At 39.9% G+C, this 27,438-nt stretch overlaps 1 protein-coding gene across 8 annotated transcripts in view; it reads right to left on the bottom strand.

Annotated features, from left to right (window-relative positions):
• The window catches only part of PAPOLA (poly(A) polymerase alpha), a 61,346-nt gene extending 34,312 nt beyond the window's left edge, over positions 1–27,034 (bottom strand). For 3 of the 8 annotated variants that reach the window (XM_060620709.3, XM_060620712.3, XM_060620715.3), the window contains exons 1-7: positions 26,401–26,625; positions 9,753–9,926; positions 9,258–9,324; positions 5,518–5,599; positions 3,640–3,749; positions 3,131–3,184; positions 159–270 (exon numbers count right to left, since the gene is read on the bottom strand). In XM_060620709.3, coding sequence (XP_060476692.1) covers positions 159–270; positions 3,131–3,184; positions 3,640–3,749; positions 5,518–5,599; positions 9,258–9,324; positions 9,753–9,926; positions 26,401–26,459 — 658 coding nt within the window. In that variant the 5' untranslated portion in view covers positions 26,460–26,625. Of the gene's footprint in view, positions 1–158; positions 271–3,130; positions 3,185–3,639; positions 3,750–5,517; positions 5,600–9,257; positions 9,325–9,752; positions 9,927–26,400; positions 26,626–26,805 lie in introns of those variants that run through there. The other 5 variants (XM_060620708.3, XM_060620711.3, XM_060620714.3 and 2 more) reach the window with 3 other exon arrangements.
• Between the last annotated feature and the right edge of the window lie 404 nt (positions 27,035–27,438).

The raw sequence follows: 27,438 nt of genomic DNA, 5'->3' as shown, positions 1-27,438 counted from the left end.
CCTCTGGCAGTCTAGCTATTAAGTAACGTGTATTTTATCTGACTCGCTATGGGTAAATAGCATGGCTATAAAAAGCTCCATTATAAAATCTGAGTTAAAAACGATTTCATATTTGACAAGAACAGCTACTACACAAATGGAAGTGGGTTTTAACATACCGTTAAGACTTCTTATGCATCTTATGTCTAAATTCTTAAGCAGACTGTCGTCTCGTAAGTCCAAGTCTTCCGGAATAGTCTGCAGTGCTAATCTTGCAAACAAAATATCAATCTAGAACAAAAACAAAACTCAACGTTCCATATACATCAAACTATTTTTAAGGCATTTCTTTAAAAAAACAAAACACTTAATACTCTTTAAACCCAGGATCTTCTCATCAACTATAAACATGACAATGCCTCCAAAAGGCCAAACAACATGAATCTGTACCACAGGTTTTTTGTTTTTTTTTTAATTTTTTTTTAACGTTTACTTATTTTTGAGACAGAGAGAGACAGAGCATGAACAGGGAGAAGGTAAGAGAGAGAGGGAGACACAGAATCTGAAACAGGCTCCAGGCTCTGAGCCATCAGCACAGAGCCTGACGCGGGGCTTGAACTCACGAACTGCGAGATCATGACCTGAGCCGAAATCAGACGCTTAACCGACTGAGCCACCCAGGCGCCCCTGTACCGCAGGGATTTTAATCAGATGTTAAAACATAGCACTATGAAAGAGAACTTGAATAAATACCTATTTGTCATTTTAGTCATGCTTACTAAGTTTTATTTACTAAAGTTCATTAACGCAAAAATTAACTGTTTAGTTCTCCCTCTATATGAACTGTGAATTGATCATATATGAACCAATACAGTGCCCAAATACAAGGCCAGTATCCCTACATTTAGCCCAAATACAGCTGCCAGTAAAAAGGGGGCTCCGTATGTTTAAGAACTTACATATCTGTAACATTACACTATGTTTCCCCAACTTAGTTTTGACTAAATAGAAACAACCCAAAAAAAAACCACTAGCTAATTCTGAAGGCTTAGAGAATGAAACGGACAACACTTTTTCCCTTTTCCTCAAGAAGAGGTGAGAGCACGAAGAAACAGCATGGATTTGGTTGTTATTCCTGAGGGCATGATTTCATGGTTCTAAAACTTCGGATGCTGTCTATGTCTAAAATAAGCCTCTTAGAGTATCAATTTAAAAAGCAGTATTTTAAGAGCTTATTGTGAAAAATCACTCAAACATGCACCTATAGACCAGAAAAACAGCTGTACACTTTTATAAATAATTCCTCGTGGCACAGGATAAAAGTTCCAATGAGGGGTGCCTGGGTGGCTGAGTCGGTTAGGCGTACAACCTTCAGCTCAAGTTATGATCTCACGGCTTGTGAGTTCAAGCCCCGCTTCGGGCTCTAGGCTGACAGCTCAGAGCCTGGAACCTGCTTCAGATTCTGTGTCTCCCTCTCTCTCTCTTTCTCTGCCCCTCCCCTGCTCATGCTCTCTCTCTCAAGAATAAAAAAACATTAAAAGCAATTAAAAAAAAAGTTCCATTGAAACAAATTCCAACATCCAAATAGCTCTTCCAATATAGACAGAAATAATGATCATGTGCTTACAAAAACAGATACCTCAAAAAGCAACTCAAGGAGACTGCCAATTAAAGTTAGGATAAAATGGGGGTGGCCGGCTGGCTCAGTCCATTAAGATGATCTCCCGATCATGGGATTAAGCCCCGTGTTGGGCTCTGCGCTGAGCGTGGACCCTACTTGGGACTGTCTCTCTCACTTCTCTGCCCCTCCGCGACTGGTGCATGGCGCACGCGCGCTCTCACTCTCTCTAATAAAAATAAACTTAAAAAAAAAAAGTTAGGATAAAATGATTTTTAAAATGTTGCAATGTAAACACATTCCCTAAAACGGTTTTTTTTATATAACGTATGGACAGAAAACGAATACATTAAATATTTCGAGTAACTATTTGATTTTCATCTCCATCTTGAAAAGTTTACACAATTGAGTTGGGTCTTCCACCAAAACACAACCTCCTATCTTTTGATAACGTTCCTTTGGGGAAAACAGGGCACTGCTATACGTTACAGACGGTTTTATATTTATTTAAACATTGACAACAAATCTATCTAAACCTGACAGACCTTTACTCAATTTAACATTTTATGTCAACTTATTAAGGACCTTTCCTAAATTTAACATTGAACGTGTACTCATTTTATATCTACTTTTCAAGGACGATGGAGCTGGGCATCTTATGTAGCAATTACAGAAGTCGCTTTTTTGGTAAACAATAAAGTATTACCCTTCCAGTTTTCAGAATTTTACAATCTGCACTATGACTACCAGTGGCTTCCCAGCACCATTACATACGGCAGGAGTGACACAGGTAACTGAAGGCGCTTCACTGTCTTATCAGCTTTGTTCCAACTGCCTTCTCTACAAATGTGGAAAGTAGCAGACAGAAATGAGTGTCATCTCAAGAATTTGAACTCCTAAATCCTCCCCTCCCAGAAAATATCTCTGCATACACAATATCAGGTCACAGTTTTCTCTAAACTTCTTAAATATTTCATTTAAATGAGGTCAAGGCAAAGTTCTATCTGCAAAAATAGATTCTGTTATTGCCTTAATGAGACTAAAAGTCTATAAAATTTGCATGTGGAGAACCTACCAAGTAAATGGTTCCACAGAAGCATTTCAAAGTCAATGTTGCATTATTGCTGCCTATATTTTAGCTCTCAATTTCATGAGGCTCTTTTTAAAAGACTAAAACTGATATTGTACAAAGAACAGGGAGTCAATTCCGTTAAAAAATTTTTAATTTTTATGTTTTTATTTATTTTTGAAGGAGAGAGAGTGACAGAGCATGGGCGGGGGAGGAACAGAGAGAGAGGGAGTCACAGAATTCGAGGCAGGCTCCAGGCTCTAAGCTGTCAGCACAGAGCCCAATGCGGGGCCCAAACTCACGAACTGTGAGATCATGACCTGAGCTGAAGTCGGACGCTTAACCGACTGAGCCACCTAGGCACCACCCCCCCCCAAAAAATTTTAGTATCACACCAACTCAGCAATTAAAATAAACTTTCAGCCTACCCCAATCAAAATTACACACAGCAAGAACTGCCTTACCTCTATCCCATCAAAACACAGTTTGATAACTGGTACAAATGCCTCTTCAACAGCCTGTAAGAAAATTAAATAAACTCAGTGTCTCTGCAAGTACAGATTAGACCTATGCTAGTTTTAGCACTTGTAAGTGAATGGGATTATTTGAAACTGCTTATACATAATTTAGCAAAATGCCTGACATAGACTAGGTTCTCAGCAACTAGCTTTAAGACACTAGGCTCTTGAATCAGACAAACCTAGGTTCAAATCCTTGATTTCTGCCACTCAGATACGTCATTGTGGCTACATCGCTTAATGTTTGTTTTGTTTGCCTTATTTCCTACTCTGTACATGGGATTAAATTTATGATTTCAGACTTGTTGTAAAGAGTAAAATGCAAGCATACATGTTAAGCACTTGAAAGGGTCTGGCAAACTGCAAGAGCTCAATAAATGATGGCTACACCATAAAATTCACTCAATTCACTGATGTTTACAACTCCTCCCCTTTCACCCCAAACATTTACGCACTCTTAAATCTTTTACTTCTTCCTGTAATTTCAACTTATCATAGAATGAGGTGAAAAAGTCACTTCGATCAACATGTCTTGGTGCAACACACAACGCATCAATATCGGCACCTAAAAAAAATTAAGCCCATCAACCACTAATTACTATTACAAGAAAATTATTTTACATCTTATCATGGCAGTACTTGATGTTGCGAATCTGTTAACATTATACCGGTGAGCCTCTAAAAATGTGCCCTTCCCCTTAAAGAAAGTACTGGTCCATATAGGGAAAACGTCATCTTAATTGATGGGATATCTTTTTTCCTACAGCATCCTATTTATAGCGGCCCAGGTGGCCTGGGAGTCAAACAAAGGGGACTCAGATAGGACTTTGATGGTGAAGAGGGGGAACTATTCAAGAATACAACCAACATCCTGATGTTGCTAGTCATAGCCATGTTCATTAGCAAACCACACACACACACACACACACACACACACACACACGATTTTCTTCTACACATTCTGTGACTGGTACTTACAGGCCTCTGTCTGGACCCTAAATGGGACCTATAGAATAAACTTCAAAAAGGATCACTGGCAAGAATCAAAGAGGCAGACCAATGTTAAGATATCTGTTACAAATTCAGTGCCTGATAGTAGGCCAGCACAGAGTACATAGGGGAAACACAAAAGGGATGACTTAAATCAAGAACTAGGATCCTAAAAGGGAGAGATCAATGTGGAATCAGGTCAACATAGTCATTCTCCTAGAAGACTCAATAGCTAAGGCATTACTCTGAAGGCTGTATATTTAGCACATACATGAAAGAGAGAAAAGCGTACCCGTACAGGACACATCAGAAGCAAATGCACTAACTACCACTGGCACGGAGCAGCGGGAGATGGGGAGGAAGGAGGCCAGAACAAAGAGAACACTATACTGGCAGACGCTTTTAACACAGAAGCCTGTGGTTAATGGCTAAAGAATCCTAGTTCCGCCAAGACATGACTGGGAGAAACTGTCCAAGCCTGTTGCCTCTTTAAGTCTCAGACTTCTATTTGTTAGCTGAGAATAAGAGTACTGAGGAATAAATAAGATCATGAAGACGAGAGCTTATTATTAAGGAGCCCAATAAATGTTCTCTGCCATGACAACACTTTCACTGGGTATTTATTGGCACAGAGGAAAAAACTACAAGTGCAAATGAGAAAATATTGCCAGTGATTACCAGTGGCTGCAGATACACACTGTTTTGGTTCGCTTTTTTGCTTAACTGTATTTTACAACTGTGGGGGGAAAAAAAAAGCATGGGGAAGAGAAAAAAAAAAGCAAGCAGAAAAGAAAATCCACAGGTCTTTTTTAAAAGCTTTAATTCATTTTTGTTCTGATCTCTCAACTTCATTTTCTTCAGGTAGAGGAAATGACATAGAGAACAGCACCGTCCAAAAAAGAACTCTCCAATGAGAGAAGTGTTCTATATCCGCACTCTGCAACACGGGAGGCACTACATTTTTTTTTTAATTGAAGTACAGTTGACACACAATCTCGTATTAGTTTCAGGTGTACAACATAGTGATTCAACAACATTCTATATACGTTATGCTGTGCTCACCACTCTCAGTTACCATATTGCTATACAAGGTCACTGCAATACCACTGACTATATTCCCTATGCTGTACAGAACTGAATTTTTTCATTTCCTTAATACTGTATTGGACAGTGCAGGTTTAGAAGGCATCTTTATCTTCCTAACCAACTTTAGGCCCCTTGAAGTACTCTATCTCCCACGCAAACCTAAGCTGTAGGATACAGAGGTAACTGACATGAATGAGTCATTATGTTTAAGAACTCAAACAAGTACTCCGTCTCAAGATAATTAAAACAGTACTTACCTTTTGTATGTACTCCTAATCTGTAAGATCCAAATGTAAAAATTTTTCCTCCAACATTTTCAATTACAGATTGTGGAAGATTCTGTTTAAAGAAACAAAAAAAATGGGTATTTTGTCAGGGGAGTACAAAGGAAATTATTGCAAAGAGCACTATATATGAAAAAAGAAAAAAAAAAAAAACAAAAACAACTCCAAGTAAGAATTCAGTGCACATTTATGGAGGCAAAACAAACTCTATAAGCTCTACAAAATACCAGACCTTCATATATCAACCAATTTTAAAATTCAGGCAATTTCCAACTTTTAATGAGCATTCTTTAGTGACCCAAACCACTTTAGAATTTTGCCACATTTCTGGAAACTGCTATAAAAGAGGACTGAGAGTGTGTAATTCCATAGGAGCCGTGTCAGAAGCAGATTTTTACTCATTTTTATTCATGACTAAGATGTTGCACCCATCATGAATGTTAGAATATTAAAAAAAACACATATTCTGACTGCTTAAAAGATTACATTCAATGATCATATTGAATACCCCATAGTACATCACAGTATAATTTTACCATATCAAAAGTGACTTTAAGGCCAATACGGCTACATAATAGTTCAGATTCTCAAAAGGTTTTGGTGGGATGACTGAACAGAAAACTTACTGACAGTTTCTTAGAGGAGAAACACCCAGAAAAAGGAAAGGAAAGCATTTAAAAATCATCTTCCTGACTCTGGTACTCATCTTCCTGACCCACAGTACTCACTATGGTGAGTATTTAATGCCACTGGAAGTAAGGATAATACATGCCCAAACAAAAAACAATTTTAACGTGCGCCAGGTCAATGTTTCTCTTCACTTTCTAATTCCTCAGTCAAGTCTGATTCACTACCAAACCCCAAATCATTCCTCACCTCCCCCAAACAACATAAACAGTGTTACTTCATACTCCAAAACCCTAACAATCAATCATAAAGATTCAGGGACTCCCTTGTTTTTTAAGGACACTTTTAATCATCACCTACAGAAAACAGACGATCTGTATGTAAAATATTACATTTTTTGTCTTCCTATATTTCGAAAACTAAAAACCTCACGTGCAAAGGTGGCCTGGTTATTTAAATGAATCCAGTAAGATGCTGCTGAAATAGGTCTACAAAGGGAGTTAGGAAGAAGCTACCTGAGAACACTGACTTCCTAGTAAAACACAAATCTTCTGGACGAGCAAGCTCTAAAGAACTGTCCAATATAGTAGCCATCAGCTTCCCTTCACTATTAAGCACCTGAAAACACAGCTAGCTTGGCTGAGGAACTGAATATTTAATTCTACTTCATTTAAACTGAAATACCCACACGTGGCTAGTGGCTACTGTATTAGTACACATTTAGTCATTAACATGTTTATAGCTATTTCAATAATCGTTACCCATGGGGCACCTGGGTGGCTCAGTCGGGTGAGCATCCGACTTCAGCTCAGGTCATGGTCTCACAGCTTGTGAGTTCGAGCCCCACATTGGGCTCTGTGCTGACAGCTCGAAGCCTGCTTCAGATTCTGTGCCTCCCCCTCTCTCTGCCCCAACCCACTCGCATTCTGTCTCTGTCTCTCTCAAAAATAAATAAACATTAAAAATAATAATAATAGTAATTTAAAAAATAATAATTGTTACCCAGAAATGAAGAATGAAGATTCCTTAATTCGGGGCACAGAAAAGTATTTTAAGTTGCAAGTCTTTTTTTTTTTTTTTTTTTAAGTCTTAGGATATAGACGGCAAACAAGACAACTGAAGTAAAATTAAAATTTTATATAAGTCCCCCCCTCCCAAAAGACTAAAAATGATTTGGAACTATATATTAAATCACTGTTTCTCAACCAGGGATGATTCTGCTCCTCAAGGAACATATGGCAACATCTGGAAATATTTTGGGTCATAATTTGGAGAGATGGGGGGAGGGGGGAGACAGGGGCGGTTTATCTAGTAAAAATGGGGCCAGGGATAGATAGCAACCTTAAAAAAGAACTATCTGATCCAAAAATACCAACAGTGTCAACATCAAGAAATCCTATATCAAGTCTTAAAACTGAGGAAGAAATTCTCTCTACAAAAGGCAAACACAAAAGATCAAAATTTATGAAGCCTAACCTCAGTCCCATTCTCTAACCAACTTAATACTTGCAGTTAAGCTATACAGAAAAGGACGCCAATAAATTTGAACAGGAATGAGCATTACTTTCATTAATCCAAACAAAAGTTCTACCCTCAGAAAAACCAGCAGGAAGAACTCTATCAAGAATTACTGGTTAAAGAAACTTACGAGGAGGCACTTGAGGAAGTAGGTAAACAAAACTATCAATGAAGCAATATGCATTTTTCACATCAAATAAATCTAAGTCCTGGCTTTGTCTACTTGGCTGCGGTTTTAAACTTAAACATCTAAGACAATGCCATTAAAACATAGCTGTTTCCCTCAGAAGGTTAAGGAAACACGAAGTTCGATAAAGGAGGAAAAAATACTTAAGTTTGGACATCTTCTGCTCAGCTCAAAAAGAACTTCCTTTTAAAAATCTCCTTCGTGGGGTGTCACCTGGGTGGCTCAGTCGGTTAAGCGTCCGCCTTCGGCTCAGGTCACGAATTCACAGTTTGTGAGTTTGAGCCCCTCATCGGGCTCTGTGCTGACAGCTCAGAGCCTGGAGCCTGCTTCCGATTCTGTGTCTCTCTCCCTCTCTCTGCCCCTCCCCTGCTCACGCTCTGTCTGTCTCCCTCTCTCAAAAGTAAATATTCTAAAAAAAGTTTTTTGATTAAAAAAAAAAAATCTCATTCGTATCAGGAATTCAATCAATGAGAAACATGTACTACACGGAATCTCCAATTTACAATACTCCCAGTGCTGAAGTTTTAATCAGTTACTTGAAATATATACACATGGTTTCAAGAAAACAATATTATAAACTTGACTAAAACCAAGACTTTCTTCTATGTTAACATCTCTCTCAGGTTTTCTTTACCCTTGGTTCTCTTTCCATCAATTTTTCAGTTGTGTTATACATTAAATATGCATTTTGTACTGCCCTGGGAAAATTACCACTATCTATGCAATTTTTTTAATAATCTTTACCCCCAATGTGGGGCTCAGACTCACAACCCTGAGATCAAGAGTCACACACTTCACTGACTAAGCCAGCCAGGCACCCCTATGCAACTTGTAAAAATGGGTCAAATGAATTCCCCACACAACTCTGAGAATATATTTATTTCCTTTACCAGAAGCCCCATCATGGATACAACAACCATATATATATATATATATATATATATATATATGATTTTTCATAATGAAGTTTTAGGAACTCAGAGAATGTTATAAAAAACTAAACATACTCAGTTTGAGAGTATACTATCCAAAAACCTAAAAACTGTTCGTTGCTGTAAGATTGCTTAAAAGGTAACAAGATTCTCAAATACTTAATATACATTTTTAAAGCACCTCTTCAGGGAAACATCTATTATTTCTGTGAAGCATAAGTAATTACTGAGTTTCAGTTTTATAAATATGGCAACCAGACAGTACTTATAAGTCACTGAATTCAGTTGTTTTCCCAGCTTTCAAAATAACTAGAAACAAAATATCAAACCAATGGTCTAAAACAAACTCTGCAGTGAAGACTAAGTCCATTCTAGGAAGAACGGGGTTACTTAAGACTACCGCTGTGTTCAGCTGGCAAATTATTTCACATACGAATACGTCACCTTACCTTGCTTTCACTGATTTCTCGTATCCACTCTTTTACCAGGTTATTTAATTTTCCCAAAATTAAAATCCTGTTGAAAAGAGCAAATATCAATCAAGTATCAAGCTGTTTCATTACTAACTCAAATGAGAATCGGTGCTCAATAGGCGGCTCCCCAGACTGTAACCAGTTTTTAAGTTCCAGAAAGTAAGCACACGGTAGGGATCGACATGCAGGCAGGCAACGTCACTCTGGCCAAGACGTTCCTTCAGCTGAGGCAGCCACTCCCCTTCTGACAAATCTGTACTGTAATAACCCAAAAGGATCAAAATTCAAAATTAAGGGAATAAAATTCTATGTAGAAAAAAGAGGTTTTGCTAAGTATTGCTGCTGTCTGAAAAAGACCAATTTCAGAGGAGAATTCTGGCTTTCTGAGTAGGTTAAGGCCTCAAAACTAGTTTATTACAGTAATAAAAAAATTATACACGACAAGAAACACATGCGGGCGGGTGAGTTCACCTGCGCTGCAGTTCCTCTTCCTCTTCAAACACCCCAAAGGGCTTGAGAGTCTCGATGAGTTTCTGTGTAAGGAGGCAGTCAGTCTCCTTGGGGGCTGCTAAGCTGATAGGAGAGGTAATGCCATAGTGCTTCTGTGGCGGCTGTGTTTGTTGTGATCCCTGCGTTGTAACTGGACTGCAAACAAAATTGGATACAATTACTGCCAAAGAAGTTCTACAATTTGAAACAAATCCTGGACTAGAACCGCTTTCATAAAACGCATTGCTAAACATAGATGGTTCCCTGCCCACCCGAAAAGCTTCCTCTCAAAGACATCTTACCACAAAAAGTAACCAACCAAAAGCAAGTGAGCAAAAAAGAAAACTTTATTTCTCTTCCCACTCCAAAGAGTTTAACTTTGCCACTACCTAAGTATCTAAATAAGCTGGAAAAATCCAGATCAAACATACTGGTAGAGAAAATACAATCTGGAGTATAGTGAATTTCTGAAAAAAATTTTACTTCGGGGGGGGGGGGGGGGGGAAGGAGCCAAAATCTGTTACATAGTTATTTCTAAAGCAACGATTAACAAGCTACAAAAACACCATTTAACCAATGCAAGAGACTCCCCACAAATAGAACTTAGTACCTGACTCACAATGAATAAAATTCAGAAAATACAGGGCAAATAACAAACATAACTTGTAGAGTGGGAGGCACTATATTCACACTAAACCTTACACATCTGTGATAAGAGGTTCACACTTCCACAGTGATGCTAGTCTAAAAGTTTTTTCCAGTTTAAGAGGAATTCCCAATTTTTACAATCAGTAGGATTTTAATATAACTGGCTTAAAAAAAAAGGCATGGCATGCTTGAAATGCTTTCAGAAATTAATTCGACTCCAGTAATTTTTCAATGAAACCAGTGGTTTTTTATTTTTTGTTAAAATAATTCTAAGTCAATGGACAACAGCTCTAAAGGTAAGTAACACAATTATCATTTAAAAACTAACAAGTCCAGGGCACCTGGGTGGCTCAGTCAGTTAAGTGCTGACTTCAGACCGCTCAGTGTCCGACTTCGGCTCAGGTCACGATCTCACAGTTCGTGGGTTTGGGCCCTCCCCCCGACCCCTCCATCAGGCTCTGTGCTGGCAGTAAGGAGCCTGCTTGGGATTCCCTCTCTCCCACTCTCTCTGCTCCTCCCCGGCTTGCATGTAAGAGCTCGCTCACTTTCAAAATAAATAAATAAACCTTAGGGGGGAAAAAATCGAGTAACATACAAAATGAGGAAAGGGCTAAGGAAAGAACATAACATCTGGATCAATTATTTTTCCCAACTCTGTTCACTAAAAAATTAAGTGTTCGTTTTACACACATACACACCTCTCCTTTTCTTTCCAAGTTCTAAATATGTATATTTTAAATTGAAATTCAAAAAAAAAAAAATTGAAGTTCAAAAAAGAAAAATTGAAGTACTATGCTTAAGCAGCAACATGCCAAATGCAAGAGTCCCATGCCGGAAGCTCCATTATGCATTTAATACTTGTCCACTGGGTTCTGGTTTATACTGTGAACGCTGGGCTGTGTTCTATACTTTATCTTCTGATACCAACACAGACCTAAGGATGCCAGGACAGCCATCCTGATTGTTTCTAAGTTAGCCATTGGTCTGTGTATCATCTAGTCAATGTTTCCTGGTCCAGTTATGCACTGTCTCCATTTTAACTCAGGTTTTATAGTAACATTTACTAAATAAGTATGTCAGATATAATACCTGTTAGAGCAATTAATTCATGTCAGATCCTTCTTTCTACTCCTGTAACCTAAACTGCAGACCTATGCAAAAGCCATGTTAATTCACAGAGCTGGGGATTCACGTGAGTACCAAGCACTTATACCTTACATTAATGTTCTATTTTCCAAATTTATGTAGCATCTCATATGATTAAAATATACAAAATTAACCCAATAAATGCATTCATCATGTCCTGGTTAGTGCGTGTTTTTGTCAATAAACAAATTGTTATCATCAGATTCCACAAAACTGACAACAAAAAGGTAACCCTCAAAACTGTGTAACCATTTGAGAATTCTCCTTCACACACTACTCTGATTTCCGGTAAATTACATATTAAATGAAAAAACAGCACACTTAACCACATATCCCGAAGAGATTATATATATTCACTCTCATATTTTTCTTGCTTCCTAGGAGTTTCTCCAAGCAAACTAGCACCCTTCATGACTACCCCAGGATCAAAAATACTTTTATAAATGATTTTAGAAGGGAAGTAAAAATAATACAAAAACAGGGAGGGGACAAAACATAAGAGACTCTTAAATATAGAAAACAAAACAGGGTTGCTGTAGGGGTTGTAGGTGGGGGGATGGGCTAAACGCACAAGGGGCATTAAGGAAGACACTTGTAGGGATGAGCACCGGGTGTTATACATAGAGGATGAATCACTGGAATCTACTCCTGAAATCATTATTGCACTAGATGCTAACTCACTTGGATGTAAATTAAAAAAATAAAATAAAAATAGAAATTAAAAAAAAAAAAAAGATTTTAACATGAGTAGAGCCAGAAATGAAAATAAGTATAAAGTTCATTTTAGCTAGACTTGATTCAAGTAAGGAGAGATTTCGCGTCAAGTCTGAACTGAATTCATGTTTTCACAACTTCAGGTAATAAGCCTCTATTGTATTGTTTTTTGTTTTGAGCAAGTAATAGGATTCTTGCATTCATTCCTGTCTGAAGAGTTTGGGATCATCAACAAACTATGAGTACCCACTCTCTGTGAGGTTAAGGCTCACTTATCTTTCCCATGTTTTTCTTTCTCAATATTAAGGTTTTTCATTCTCATACAAAAAAACAATGCTTGGAAAGGCCCTGTCTACATCAACAATATCACCAGAACATTAGGATATGGACTCATATTTCTAAGTTCACATCAAGTTTGCTCACCCTAATTTGAAAAAAAAAGTTGATTTCTATATTAGTTTCCACATTAACACTTTGATAGGGAAACATATCAGATGCAAATTATGACTTTCTATTTACTCTATTCAAAATATACTCGCATCATCTAAAATAAAATCACATTTATTTATCCCATCTAATTCAGGAAAAAACGTACATATCTATACATGTATACATATAGAACATAATACTAATTCAAGAACACATAAATAAAAATAAATCACAACCAAATAAAAGGAAAAGAAGAAATATATGTTATGAAAGTTACAAGACACCTGTGCCTCCAATAAAAATGACTTAATCTTAGCTTAAGTAGCTAGACTAGGGAGTTCCAGGCTGCCATATGCTTTGAATGTCCAAAATGTCCCAAGCAGAAACATTAGCCTTGACTGTACTGTAAATGGAGAAAGTCGAGTTTGCCATTCAATTTTAAATTAGAAATCAAGTAGACTGATAAAACAATTTAAAGGATCCTTTATTTGCTGTTCTGTTTCTAACAAAACTAAAATACACACTCTGCTGGAACAATTCACCGGACAGCTACCAATCCCCAGAACACAAAGCTCTTCCTACCATTCTCGAACACATTAGACATCTGCCCATTATCTATCACTTTCTAGAGACATTTTTGCCGGTACTTAATTTTCTTCAGACATTATTCTATTTTAAAAATAAAATTCTAGGGGCGCAACTCAGTCAGTTAAGCATCCGACTCTTGATTTCGGTTCAGGTCATGATCTCACAGTTCACAGGATGGAGCCCCACATCAGGTCGGCACCAACAGGTGGAGCCTGCTTTTGGGGATCCTCTCTCTCCTCTCTCTGCCCCTCCCCTGCATATGCCTGAGTGCGTGCGTGTGTGCTCTCTCAAAATAAATAAAATTTAAAAAATAAAAATTCTACAATTATGAAAACAAAGAGGAAAAAAACCACATTAGATACAGAGCCACAGTATTTGTGATTCATTAATATTTCTTTCAGGTTTTTACTATCAAGAACACTTATGCTTTTCCTAAAGAGCAGTTTATTTTCATCTCAGGAACGTGATTTATCTTTGCCTTTAGGACACTCTGAATTCTGAGAGTGAAACTGGTGGCCATTCAGCAAGTTCTCTACAATGAGCCAAGTATCACTGTTTGTAAGAAGTTTATCCTAATTTCTTGCTGTTTTAGATCTCTATCCTTACTTTGCCTTTTTACCCAATCTTTTTTTTTTTTTTTTTTTAATGTTTGTTTATTTTTGAGAGACAGAGAGAGACAGCCCAAGCAGGGGAGGGGCAGAGACAGGGAGACACAGAATCTGAAGGAGGCTCCAAGCTCTCAGAGCCGAACATGGAGCTCGAACTCACGAACCATGAGATCATGACCCCAGGCACCCCGCTTTTCACCCAATCTTTAATGCAAACATCTTGCTGGTTTTTCACATGTAACTAAAGCATTCCGTCTTAATCCTTTCTGGATCGGAGCAAGGTATAAAGTCATACTTGTATATGTACTTACAGTACATTTACAAATTTTGACCCCTTTCAAAATCACAAAAGACAACAAAACATTACTTCCCCTACCCCGCTTGTTTTGGTGAACACCAGAGCGGCACACTGAGGGCGTGGGGGAGCACAGCGGTTAAGTATGTTCACAATTTTTTTCTCCCTTAGGACACGGGATATTTCCTTTACCATAGTTAAAATCTTTTCATCGAGGCAAAGCTTACACAGGACACACGCCCACCTTTCCTTTTGACTTTGTTTTGTTCTAACATTCTGTGTAACAATTCCACTCCAACTATTCTAGTTCTGACTCTTGGCACCTTGTCCTGCCCCTTTCTCCCTTGCCATGCCAGTCCACCATCCATACGGTTACCAAGCGTATCTTCCTAAAACACAGCTTGCTTAAAAACCTCTAGGACTTCAGACAATAGAATCCCAGACAACAGAATCCAAAACTCTGTCTACAAAGTCTGCTCTCAACTCAGAAGCAATCTGATAAATAGAAAGAAGCAGGGCTGACTTCACAGCTACTAGTTACAGATCACTCTAGTCTCACTTCTGCCACTAGTTATATTACCAGTAAGCTGGACCTCTCTTCTCTACATTGGATGGCAAACTAGAATTTAAAAACTGTAACACACCCACAACACTAAAGAACGGTTTCCAAGCATAGGAAGTTTCAAACCAATACTCAAAAGTCCATCCTTTCCCAATGCTAGGCTATCCAAGACAGGGTTCTAAGTAGAATATTTAGGTACTTAGAAAGAATATCAACATTTTTGTGAAACTAGCATAGGACTATAGGTTGCTTATTTCAGCTATATATTTATTTCTAAAGTTTAGACATCTGATTTAATCAGTACACACTGAAATATCAAGAACCACTAGGGTACATGATTGTAAAGCTAACTCAAATAGTGTAAGTATATAATATAGTATGATTTGTTAACTTGTTTTGTGCCCATATATCCGAAGTCTGATCAATCTTTGTACAAATCATACGAATAACCATTTCAAGTCAGTGAGAAAAGTATGGAATATTCAAATGGGTTCAGTTACTCATTGTAAAATGTATATTTCAGATGCCATTATTTCAAAATATTGAAAAATTAGAGATATTTCAAAGTTAAAAAAAATTAAGAACACTATTTTCAGAGACATGTTTAAGATACACAAAACTCAAAAATCATACACAAAAAGATTTACCTACGTAAAAATATTCTAGCTTTTATGTAACAAAAATGTATCAAAGTTAAAACAAGTGAGGAAAATACATGCAACCTATGCTGAGTCATAATGCATAAAGAGGTTTTTTTTTTAATTTTTTTAACGTTTATTTATTTTTGAGACAGGGAGAGACAGAGCATGAACAGGGGAGGAGCAGAGAGAGAGGGAGACACAGAATCTGAAACAGGCTCCAGGCTCTGAGCTGTCAGCACAGAGCCCGACGCGGGGCTCGAACTCACGGACCGTGAGATCATGACCTGAGCCGAAGTCAGACGCTTAACGGACCGAGCCACCCAGGCGCCCCAAGAGTTTTTTTTTTTTTAAATCAACTAGAAAGTTTCACTGCAAATCAGGCAAGTAAATCAGGACAAACACTTTTCTGTCAGACTGCAGAAAAACAACGATATACATCTGGTAAAAATGAAAGACTTATTATAAACCTACAATATTGGTAATGTTGTAAGAAAATGAGCACTCCTCGCAATCACAGAAGAAGTGAACATCATCTTAAAAAGCAATATGGCAATGTTCATTAAAATAAAAGATGCATGTATCAACTTTAAAAGTTTGTATCCAGGGGCGCCTGGGTGGCTCAGTCGGTTAAGCATCCGACTTCGGCTCAGGTCATGATCTCACGGTCCGTGAGTTCGAGCCCCACGTCGGGCTCTGTGCTGACAGCCCGGAGCCTGGAGCCCGCTTCAGATTCTGTGATCCCCTCTCTCTCTGGCCCTCCCCCGTTCATGCTCTGTCTCTCTCTGTCTCAAAAATAAATAAACATTAAAAAAATAATAAATTAAAAAAAATAAAAAAATAAAAAAAAGTTTGTATCCAGAAACTTCACCTTTAGCAATACTAGAGATACCAGGACACAAGACTCAAAGAAAAGGCCCTGAAATTGTGAGACATGTTCTCTTTAACTCACCACACAGTTTTAGTATATGAAATAGAACATAAAAATCCAAATTTCCACCCACTTTAGGATAGGGGTACAATGGATTATAAGACAGGCCAAATATGGATCCAAACTCCTGTACAGCAACAATAAACTTGAAATGAACAGTGTCTATCCCAGGGTTATACCCTATGGGGGGGGGGGGGGGGAATGCTTGGTATCTAAATACCTCCTTGACCCCACAGCTTCCGGAATTTGACCTTCCTCATAGGAATAATACAAAAAGATATCCAAGGCTGTTCGGTGGAGCACTGTATACAATGCACTAACTGGAAACCACCTAAATATCTACTAACGTAATATAGGACTGATTAATTGCACTACATTCTTACAATGTAATACAATGCCATATAAAAAGAAAAAGGTGATTATTACACGTAGTAGCGTGCAAAAATGGTCACACTATATCAGGTGAAATAAACTGTGGAATATAATTATGACAATAGGATTTATTGAAACCTCAATATATTCCAGGTAGCGGGTCAAGCACTTTGCAATATTCCCAATCATTCCTAGCAACTCTACTGTATCTGTCTCCATATTACAGAGGAAGAAAGTAGGGGCGCCCAGGTGGCTTAGTTGGTTAAGTGTCAGACTCTTGATTTTGACTCAGATCCTGACCTCAGTGATTCAATTCGTGAGATAGCGCTGACAATGAGCTTGCTTGGGATTCTCTCTCTCCCTCTCTCTGCCCCTTCCCTGCTCACAGTCGGTCTCTCTCTTTCTCTCTCTCTCTCTCTCAAAATACATAAACATAAAGGAAAGGAAAGAAGAAACAAACAAATACACCGGCTTACCTAAATTCACTGGGCCAGAATAAGAACCCAGGCATTTAACTATAATTGTAACCTTTATGCTGAGTTGTCTTTATACATCTTTCACAAAACAGTTTTATATATTGAAAAATTTATTATGTCTATAAACGCATAAAAACACACCAAAAAGAACTAAGATAGAATTTCACTTTGCACTTTCTAAAGGTTTGTTTCAGCACGGTGAAATTATTTTTAAAAACAAACTTAATGATGTCCTACAAAAGGCAAAATCATCTAATTCTACTATTCACCATAAAATTAAGTTAGTGATAGTAAGAAGGCCAAAATCATCCCCTAAAATTTTTCCCTGGCAGCAAGGAACACCAAACAAATGTTTAATTGAAAACAATAATTAGCATTTTGATTATTAGATTTTTAAAATCAGTTTATGCTAACCAAAGCACATTCTTTTAAAGTGAAATAAACAAAGTTTCAAAAAACGGATTTTTCATAGGGCAAGTGGGTGCCTCAGTCAGTTAGTCGGACTTTGGTTCCAGTCATGATCTCGGGGTTCAATGGTTCACACCCCTACATCCGGCTCTGTGCTGACAGCTCGGAGCCTGGAGCCTGCTTTGGATTCTGTGTCTCCCTCTCTCTCTGCCCCTCTCCCACTGCGCTTCATCTCTCTCTCAAAAATAAATAACATTTTAAAAAATGGATTTTTCAGTGCAATACTGTGATTAGAAATAGTAAATACAAAGAAAATCACGCTCCATTTTCTTGCTCCAGAAAACTGCTAAAGCGTTCAAGTTTATAAAACTTTGTACCAATCCAGTTTTTCTAAAAGCTTCTTTTTCTCATTTACCTTAATTTTGCCAGAAAGCATAGTATTTATTAGGCTGAATTTACTGAATTCCTAAATATGTTATGAAAGACAACACTAAAATCAGGAATATAAAAATTGTCTCTGCTCTGGGTGACAATCTCAAATTTGGTCTGGGATCCTTAAAAAACAAGTGCAAAGTAAAAGCTTAAAATAAATACTACAGAAACAAAGAATCGAAGCTATGCCAAAGAAAATCGTTAAGGAGGTGTGTGCACTCTGAATGACTTTGATGGGGTGGGGGGAGGCAGTCTAGGCAGATGACGAACACAGAAAAGGAAAGGACAAGTCACCAATGGTGTTTTCCCAAACGGTTAATGTGTAATGACTGCATCCCAATTTTAAACAAAGCTCATACTACTGATGAATCCCTGCTTCCTCATACTGAGCATGTGGAATATGTCGTGGTGTATGGTACCAACAAAGCCAACTGCCTCCAAATCCAAAGCTACTAGCCAATAGAAAACACTTTAGCATTTCTTCCTAGTTTTAGTTATTTGAGCTAAAATCGAAAGCTTAACTTGTTTAATAGTCTTCTTTGGAAGCAATCGGTAAATCACAAAAACTTACTCAACGTAACATTTCACCACAGTCTGATTTGCAGTAAAGAGGCTTTAGCCTTAAACATAACATAATGTGCCCATCCGGATTACACAGGAAGAAAAGGACACCAGACAGAAAAGGAATAAGGGATCTTTCTAAAATGTCTCAATGTGCACTCAATATTAATCCTTAGCAGAAACATTACAATTACTTTCACAAGAAGTCTAACGTGGAACGCTTTTTTAAATTTTATTTTATTTTATTTATTTATTTTTTTTTAGAGAGAGAGACAGAGAGAGACAGAGAGACAGAGAGAAAGAGAGAGAGAGCATGGGAGAGGCAGAGAGAGGGATCGACACAAAATCCGAAGCAGGCTCCAGGCTCTGAGCTGTCAGCACAGAGCCCGACGCGGGGCTCCAACTCATGAACCATGAGATCATGATCTGAGTCAAAATCAGATGCTTAACCGACTAAGCCACCCAGGCGCCCCTAACATTGAGTGTTTTGATTTTAGTAGTAGCTTAGTCAAGCATACAGACAAGACAATGTATTTGATCACTAAGAAATTAGACTAAGAATCACTAATTTATCTGCCATGTGTTCTTTGTTAAGCGGTACCAAACATTATCTAGAACTACTTGTTATGTTCTTAAAATATGTATTCCAAGTGAATCAGCCAATATTTAGTAAGCACAGGGTCCAGTAAGTTCATGCTCAAGGGACTAAATTATGATGAATCCCAAAGGCAAACTTTGGAAATGCAAGGCTGATTATGCAGGTACTTGTCACTCAATTATAATAGCCAAGTTATTCTTCCTTCCTAAGGACACCTCCAACTGCCTTCTTGCCCCCTCTCCCAACAGACTAGGAGCAGTGAAAAAAAATAGCCAGACCTGGGGCGCCTGCATGGCTCAGTCGGTTGAACATCCAACTTTGGCTCAGGTCACGATCTCACAGTTTGTGAGTTTGAGCCCTACATCGGGCTCTGTGCTGACAGCTCAGAGCCTGGAGCCTGCTTCAGACTCTGTGTCTCCCCCCCTCTCTGCCCCTCCCATGCTCACATTCCATCTCCTGTCCCTCTCTCTCAAAAATAAATATTAAAAAAAATGTTTTTTTAAATAGCCAGACCACAGTACTCATGCATCAGTTTTCCAAGTACAACTTGAAAATGAAGACAATGTAAATATAACAGAATTTGAGAAAGCATAAAGATGTATTAGAAAAGAATAGTCAAAAATATACTGTTGGGGTGCCTGTGTGGCTCAGTTGGTTAAGCTTCTGACTCTTGATCTCAGCTCAGGTCATGGTCTCCCGGTTGGAGGGATGGAGCCCTGCACTGTGCTCTATGCCAACAGCACAGGGCCTGCTTGGGATTCTCTCTCTCTCAAAATAAATAAACTTAAACATATATACATATACGTTCATATATATAATCATAGTTTTATAGTACACACTATATAATATATAGTATTATAACAGTATTATAACACACATAGGTACTTATACATAGAAGTGTATGTGTGTGTATAGTCATAGCATAAAACATTAACTGCAGGAAATACAAAATGTTTTTGATGACCAAAATGACAGGAATACTATTCTTAACCCATAAACTGTAAAAGCCATCATAAAATGCCAGAGCTGATTTCTGGACAAAGTATAGATGGAATATAAATTTGAAAGATAATTCTGTGACAGAAGAGAAAGAAAATAAAGTTACCTAGCAAAATCCCTACACTTTTCCCTTTCCCAAATCCTTAAATTTCCACAATTGAGAATGTTATATAATTCTGAAGACCTACAACTCAAGGATTAAAAAGTAACACCTAGAAAGTCAGCTAAGCATCCCAATTCGGGCAAGTTAAGATCTCACAGTTCATGGGTTCGAGCCCTGTGTCAGGCTCTGGGCTGACAGCTCAGAGCCTTGAGCCTTCTTCAGATTCTGTGTCTCCTTCTCTCTCTCTGTCCCTCCCCTGCTCATGCTCTGTGTGTCTCAAAAATAAACAAACATAAAAAAAAATAAGTAACACTTTCCACAGAAGGCAGTCGTCACAAAATAGGAGCCTGTAGACTGGTAAAGCTGTACGTAGCTTTAAATAAATAACACTAAAAATACATACTAAGATCTTAGGTTCTGTAGTATATTATAGTTTATGTATAATACACAAATACAATAAATACATGTCGGCAGTAAAAAAAATTTGAGGTTCAAATATTCTACACGCAAGAAATATGATCTTGAAAATTAACTCTACTTAAGACATCTGAATAGATCCCAACTGAGCTGATCAAACAGCTTCTGAGGAGATGGTATAGTACCAGAATGAGAACAGAACACGGAACCCAAAGTTGAATTAAGCCCCAATTTACAATGTAAGCACCCTTAAGACCTTGGATAAGTAACTACTTCAAGCCTCAATTTATTTATAGGGAATTAATACCTCCTGTAACGTTGCTGTTTTGTGAATCATAAACTGAGAATGTGCAATTATTTAAAAGCTACCGAATAATCAGAACAATGAACATACAGAATAAAAAACATGCCTCCCACCCCATCAAAATGGGAAATAGCTAGGAATCCAAATGGCTTCATTCTGGCCAGAAGACTTTCACCTCTGGAGGTGGGAATGATCAGTGAATAGGAACTGATTTACTCAATTCCCACACCTTATCTCCTAACTTCCCCATCAAAAAGCATGAACTGAAAACAGGCCTAAGGTAAAATACCACATTTCAAAACCACAGTCAACATTTATTAGGCAGCAAGCAATTCATTAGAAAAATCTCTAAATCCTAAAATCTGAAACCCAAAATCTCTCCAAGTTAGAAGTTATCTTCCCTAGGGGTGCCTGGGTGGCTCAGCCGGTTAAGTGTCCAACTTCAGCTCAGGTCATAATCTCACGGTTCATGGGCTGGAACCCTGCATCGGGCTCTGTGCTGACAGCCTGGATCCTGGAGCCTGCTTCAGATTGTGTGTCTCCCTCTCTCTCTGCCCCACCCCCGCTCACACTCTCTCGGTCTCTCAAAAATAAACATTAAAAAAAAAATTTTTTTAAGTTATCTTCCCTAAAGGTTATCTATGCATTGTTTCCCAGGACAACAAAAAAGTCTTTAAACCACTGTGTGTCCATCCCTCCAGACTGCCCAAAAGCCACCCAGAGATGCTACAATGGCACCGCCACTGGAAACAGCAGACGGGAAGCTATTAGCTGTTGCTGTACAGCAGCAATTTGTAAGTTCTCAAACTTTTTGGTTACAGACTTCTTTTACAAGTCTTAAGATTTACTGAGGACCCCAAAGAACTTTTGCTTATATGGATTATGTCTGCCAATATTTACTGCACTGGAATTATAACTGGGATATGTTTTTTAATGTTTATGTATTTAAGTAGCAAGAAACCTATTACACATTAACATAATTGTTTAAAACTGTTCTCCAACACAAAAAATTTAGTGAGACAATCCCACTATTTTATATTTTAGCAAGACTCTTTAATTCTGGCTCAATCAAAGACAGCTGGATTCGCCTATCTGCTTCTTCATTTAATCCCTTTGACAGGTTGTGCTGGTAACACACCTATGAAGAAAACCTGGCATCACACCATCCTCACTGGAGAAGAGTATTTTAACAGCTTTTTTAAATAATTGTGGATATTCTTCTTTGATACTACACCAAAACTCCACAAGTGGTAACTTATGAAAGATTACGGTATGAAAGCTCAAACTATTATCAATAAACCACCTGTACTCTGCTGTATTAAAATCCATGAGTCTAGGGGTGCCTGGCTGGCTCAGTCCTTGCAGTGTGCCACTCTTGATCTCAGGGTTGTGAGTTCGAGCGCTCTGTTGGGTGTAGAGATTACTTAAAAATAAAATCTTAACAAAAAAAAATCCATTGGTCTACCCTGTCCTTTGAATGAACTTTTTACCAATGTATAATTTTATTACAACAAAATTATGCAGATCTTCCAAACGTCGACACATTATTACACAAAATTAAAAAAACTATCGTTAATATCACCACCAATCTAGTCACAAACATTTTTTTTAATTTTGGGGAAACTGTCAAGCTCACGATGACACAAACAAGATTTCCAAAATTCTAGCTTTTGTCACAAAGTTCAAATTTATCATTTGGCCACCAAAGCTGTCAGTTGTTTTCCTTAAAGAGACAGGATCACTTCACGGTCAAGTTAAACGTCAAAACCCATGGTTCATCATCTGTTTTTTCAGATAAAAAAGCTCTGTGAGGAAAAACACTAGTGCAGTTCACAAATCAATCATACGTGTGCAACTTTTTAGTATACATGTGTACTTCCTCTGTTACCACGGCATATATGAGACATAAACTTGAGTCAAGATTAAAATGAACGTGTTTTACTGTTTCATCAAGAAATTTTGAAATGTACGTGTGTGATGAAGAAATATAAGAACTCCCAGTACAATATGGTGCCTCTCTCTGCCTTGATTCTTCCTAAGGCACGAACAACATTCCCCACTAGAGCTTTCGCACCGTCAATGCAAATGTCAATAGAGTAAGAGACATAACATTCCAGCACTATTATGAAAATAATTTGAATCTTATGTACTCCCTAAAAGGATCTCAGAGACACCCCTTCCCCCAGCTCCCACTGTGAGAATCGCTGGTACTACCATCCACCAGGCGGCCCCCGTTCTATCCATTAGAACTTCATGAAACTTTTGGACAGCCCCCAATAGGTGGGAGAAAAGCTATGGTCTCCCCCAAATCTTGTTAAATATCTCCTCCAGTAACTTCAACAACATTCTCTAAATGTTATATGAATGCTAGGCCACTGACAATGGTTACTCTCCTCAAAATCTTTTTATTGTAAGTGTGATAGCCAGAACTGAGCTCATGCAAATAATGATCCGCCCATCACAGGGTAGGGCAGAAATCAAAATATAGTTTCCAGAAGGGCATTATATTCTATTAATGCAATGGAAGAACCTTGCCAGGGTACATCTGCAACATCTAGAGACATTTTCGGTTGTCACTACTGGAGAGATGGGGGGTGGGGCTCCCGAAATCCAGCAGGTTGAAGCCAGGGATGCTGTTAAACACCTTACAACAGGGGCGCCTGGGTGGTTCAGTCAGTTGAGCGTCCCATTTCGGCTCAAGTCAAGATCTCATGGTTCGTCAGTTTGAGCCCCGCGAAGGGTTCTGTGCTGACAGCTCAGAGCCTGGAGCCTGCTTCGGATTCTTCGACTCCTTCTCTCTCTGCCCATCCCCCGCTTGTGGCTCTGTCTCTCAAAAATTTATTGTAAAAAAAAAAAAAAAAAAAAAAAAATTGGGGGGCGCCTGGGTGGTTCAGTCGGTTGAGCGTCCGACTTCAGCTCAGGTCATGATCTCACAGTTCGTGATTTTGAGCCCCGTGTAGGGCTCTGTGCTGACAGCTCAGAGCCTGGGAGATCCTGTGTCTCCGTCTCCCTGCTCCTCCCCCACTCACATTCTCTCTCTCTCTCTCTCTCTCTCAAAAATGAATAAAAACATTTAAAAATAAATAAATGAATAAGCAAACAAACACCTTACAACACATAAGACAGACCCCTCCAAAGAATTATCTGGCCATAAATGTCAACAATACCTACCAGAGAAACACTGTACTGATGGATCCTAAGATTACCAAAATTTCTGGAAGCTTCATCACCATGGCTTTTTTTTTTTTTTAATTTATTTATTTGTTTCGAGAGAGAGAGAGTGAGCGAACAAGTGCACTCAAGCAGGGGAGGGGCAGAGAGAGAAGAATCCCAAGCAAGCTCTGCTCTGTCAGACCAGAGCCCTAACATCCAGGAACCATGAGATCATGACCTGAGCCGAAGTCGGACGCTTAACCGACTCAGCCACCCAGGTGCCCCATCACTATGACTCTTAAATTGGACCAGCCTTTCAAAATTACACATGCTATTACATATGCTTTTTAGACAAAACAGGAACACTTGTTCACAATGCTTTATAACGAACTTCAATACTCTTTGATTTAACCCATTCTGACAACTCACGTAAGGTCTATACACACTCCCACCCACCCAAATTTAACAGGACAGGCATCCCTAAACTGCAAGTGGAAATCAAACAAGATCTAGTCCGAAATCACAATTCATAGCTTCAAAGAAATGAAATGAAAGACAGTGTGACACCAGAACATGAAAAACAAAGAAAGCCAATCAATGTGGAAAAAGGCGTATTTAACTAAGCAGTCTGGTCTTTCTGTTGTTTACTTAAATGTATACTATGCTTATGGTTAAAAATGAAAGGGACAGCTAATGAAAAGCTGGCCATATTGTTAACATTTCAAAAAACACACTGGAAAGCTAATTATCCATGTATGAATCTGCTGCCTTAACTCTGTCTTCCATTTTATACATTTGAACTTACTTCCAAAAAAATTTTTGCTCTGAGGTCTTTACAGAAAACGTACACCTCCCTTCCTCAAACAATGCTGGGAAAAAGTAGGTGTAAAAGTATTTTTATTTTCTAAAGAGAAAGACACAGCTATGTTATTTCTAATTAAAACCTTTCAAGGCATACATTTCCTATCACTGACCAATTTGTAACACTGCCATGATTATCATAAAGTTGCTTTTCAAGCACAGCAATAAGACGTGAGCTAACACAAAGAAGTCACATGGCATCACTAAAAACATTTAATTGCTGAACTGGAAAATACCACAAAAATCAGTGCTCCTAGTGCCTCTTTCCACCATTTCATTAAAAGGATGAATGAATCAATTAACAGGGATCTTGCAGATTCCAAGATTTTAGGTCTGCATATTTAATTAAAACTAGCAAATATTCTCATTACAGAAATGTTGACAGGTCCTTTAAAAATGACAGGAGCGGGTGAGAAGGAGCATGAAATTCTTTTTAAAAATACTGTATAAAAAGCAATAGACGTCTTAAAGCCTGTGTCAAAGTTAGGGCCTCGGCTGTAAAGACACACACACGCACACAAGTACACAGACCTATAAACTTGTAAAACTGTAATCAGTGATATTTGCGAAAAAGAAATGGTCTTTACTTAAAAAAAGAAAGAAAGAAATAAACCTGTGGTGCTGTATTAGGTGTCTAGAAATCAGAAGACCTTTATTTTGCATTTAAGTAAAACTTCCAGTGTCAATTACATGGTTCATTGGGGGACCACAAAGAAGAAAATTCAGTCTAGTCTCAGAGGAGCACTCTTACACTTGAACCTTCATAAATGGAAGAAATGCAGTCTCACTATTTAGGCCTCGACACTGCTGCATATACGCAGAAAGGAAAAACAAACAAAACAAAACAACTGTAAGCTACTTCCGATCCCAACAATGAGCTCGCAAATTACATCTCATTCTTTGAAAGAGAAAGAAAATAGAAACTTTTTTAAAACGCCCGACAAGGGAAGCAAGGGAGAAGACGCAGCCCTAGAGAGACCAGAGAGGCGGGGATGGACCAGCTTTAAGTCCACAATGAGAAAAATGTAAAGCACCGCTAGAGACGGAGGGAGAAGGCAAGCAGAATGCATCCGACTGCCCTATCAAAACAAAACAGAGCAACACCCAACAAAACGCGCTGCGGAGGACACACACCCTGGCAAGTGCCCCTTCGCTGAGTGGGGGAAAGCCTGGGGGCGGGGGGGGGGGGGGGGGGGTCCAAACACGGAGCAAGGCTCGACGCTCGAAACTGCGCTTTGAGCTAGTGCTCCTGCAAGCTGGGACGTGGAAGTGGGTTAACTCTGGCGCACGATTTGGGCATCCTGGAAACGGGAGGAAGAGAGGGACGCGGCGGAGGCAGACCAGGAAGAGAGCATCGAAACGCGCCTGGGAGACGCCGAGAGCGAACCTGAACCCCGTGTGCCGACCCCGCGACCAGCAGGGCCTTCCTTCCCCGCCGCCAGGCATTGGCTTTTTTGTTTTGTTTTGTTTTCTCTTTTCCTTTTTTCGGACGGGGCGGAGAAGCGGGCGCAGTAAGGCCCGGGTTCCCCCGGCCGTCCCGGAAGGGGAAGGCCCCCCGGCCCGACGGCCGCGGAGCCAGGAAGGGGTGGGGGGAAGCGGGAACCGAGCGCTAGGGGAAGTGCGGCGGCGAGCGGGTGAGGAAACAGGAAGAGCCCCGTTCCCGCCTGCCTCCCGCCCCCCCTCCCCGGGCCGAGGGCCCGGCTCTCGCGCCACCCCCTCCCCCTCCCCCTCCCCCCCGACGCCCCCAAGGCCCCGCCGGCGTGCTAGAGAAAACAGAATACAAATCACTTACAACGGCATCGTCTCCTGCGCCGGCACCGCCCAGTCACTTCCCCCCCGCAACCGCCGCCGCTGCCGCCCTGGGCATGATCCACTGAGGCGGGAGGGAGGGGGGGGCCTGCCTCAGCCCTGGGTCCAACCCCACTCCCGCACCGCTCCCGCCGCTTTAAGCGCTTCTCCTCCTTCCCCTTCGTCCTAACATGGCGCCCGAGCGCTACCACAGCAACGTTCTAGAACTGCTGACGCCGCCACGCACGCCGTGCGCGCGCCTGCGCCGAGGCCGCCCGGCCCCGCGCAGCCTCACGGGAACTGTAGTTCGTGAGGCGGCCGGCGGTCCGGCAATTTCCGCCCCGGGGCCGCCGCGCTTCCGCGGCGAGGGTCGGGGGTCTGGTGGGAGCGGTGCGGGAGGCTCCGGGCCGCGGGCCGTTCCTCGAGCGAGGACGCCGGAGGGCACGACGCGGACGCGGGCCCGACGACTGAGGAAGGGCCCGAGCGCGAGGCTCCGCTTCCAGCGCATTGTGAGGTGCCGCCGTTCTCGCCGCCCGAGGTCGCGCTTGGCGGGGACCGAGGCGCCCACGGGTGTGCCGTGGGCCGCCCGAGCGCGCGGGGCTCGGGACGGGGCCGCTCGGGTCGGTGCCTTGGGTGG

This window comes from Panthera onca, chromosome B3, assembly GCF_046562875.1.
Source record: "Panthera onca isolate mPanOnc1 chromosome B3, mPanOnc1 haplotype 2, whole genome shotgun sequence".
In the NCBI taxonomy this organism is placed as follows: domain Eukaryota; kingdom Metazoa; phylum Chordata; class Mammalia; order Carnivora; family Felidae; genus Panthera; species Panthera onca.
The sequence above is the reverse complement of the archived record's forward strand: the minus strand, read 5'-3'. Positions and strand labels throughout refer to the sequence as shown.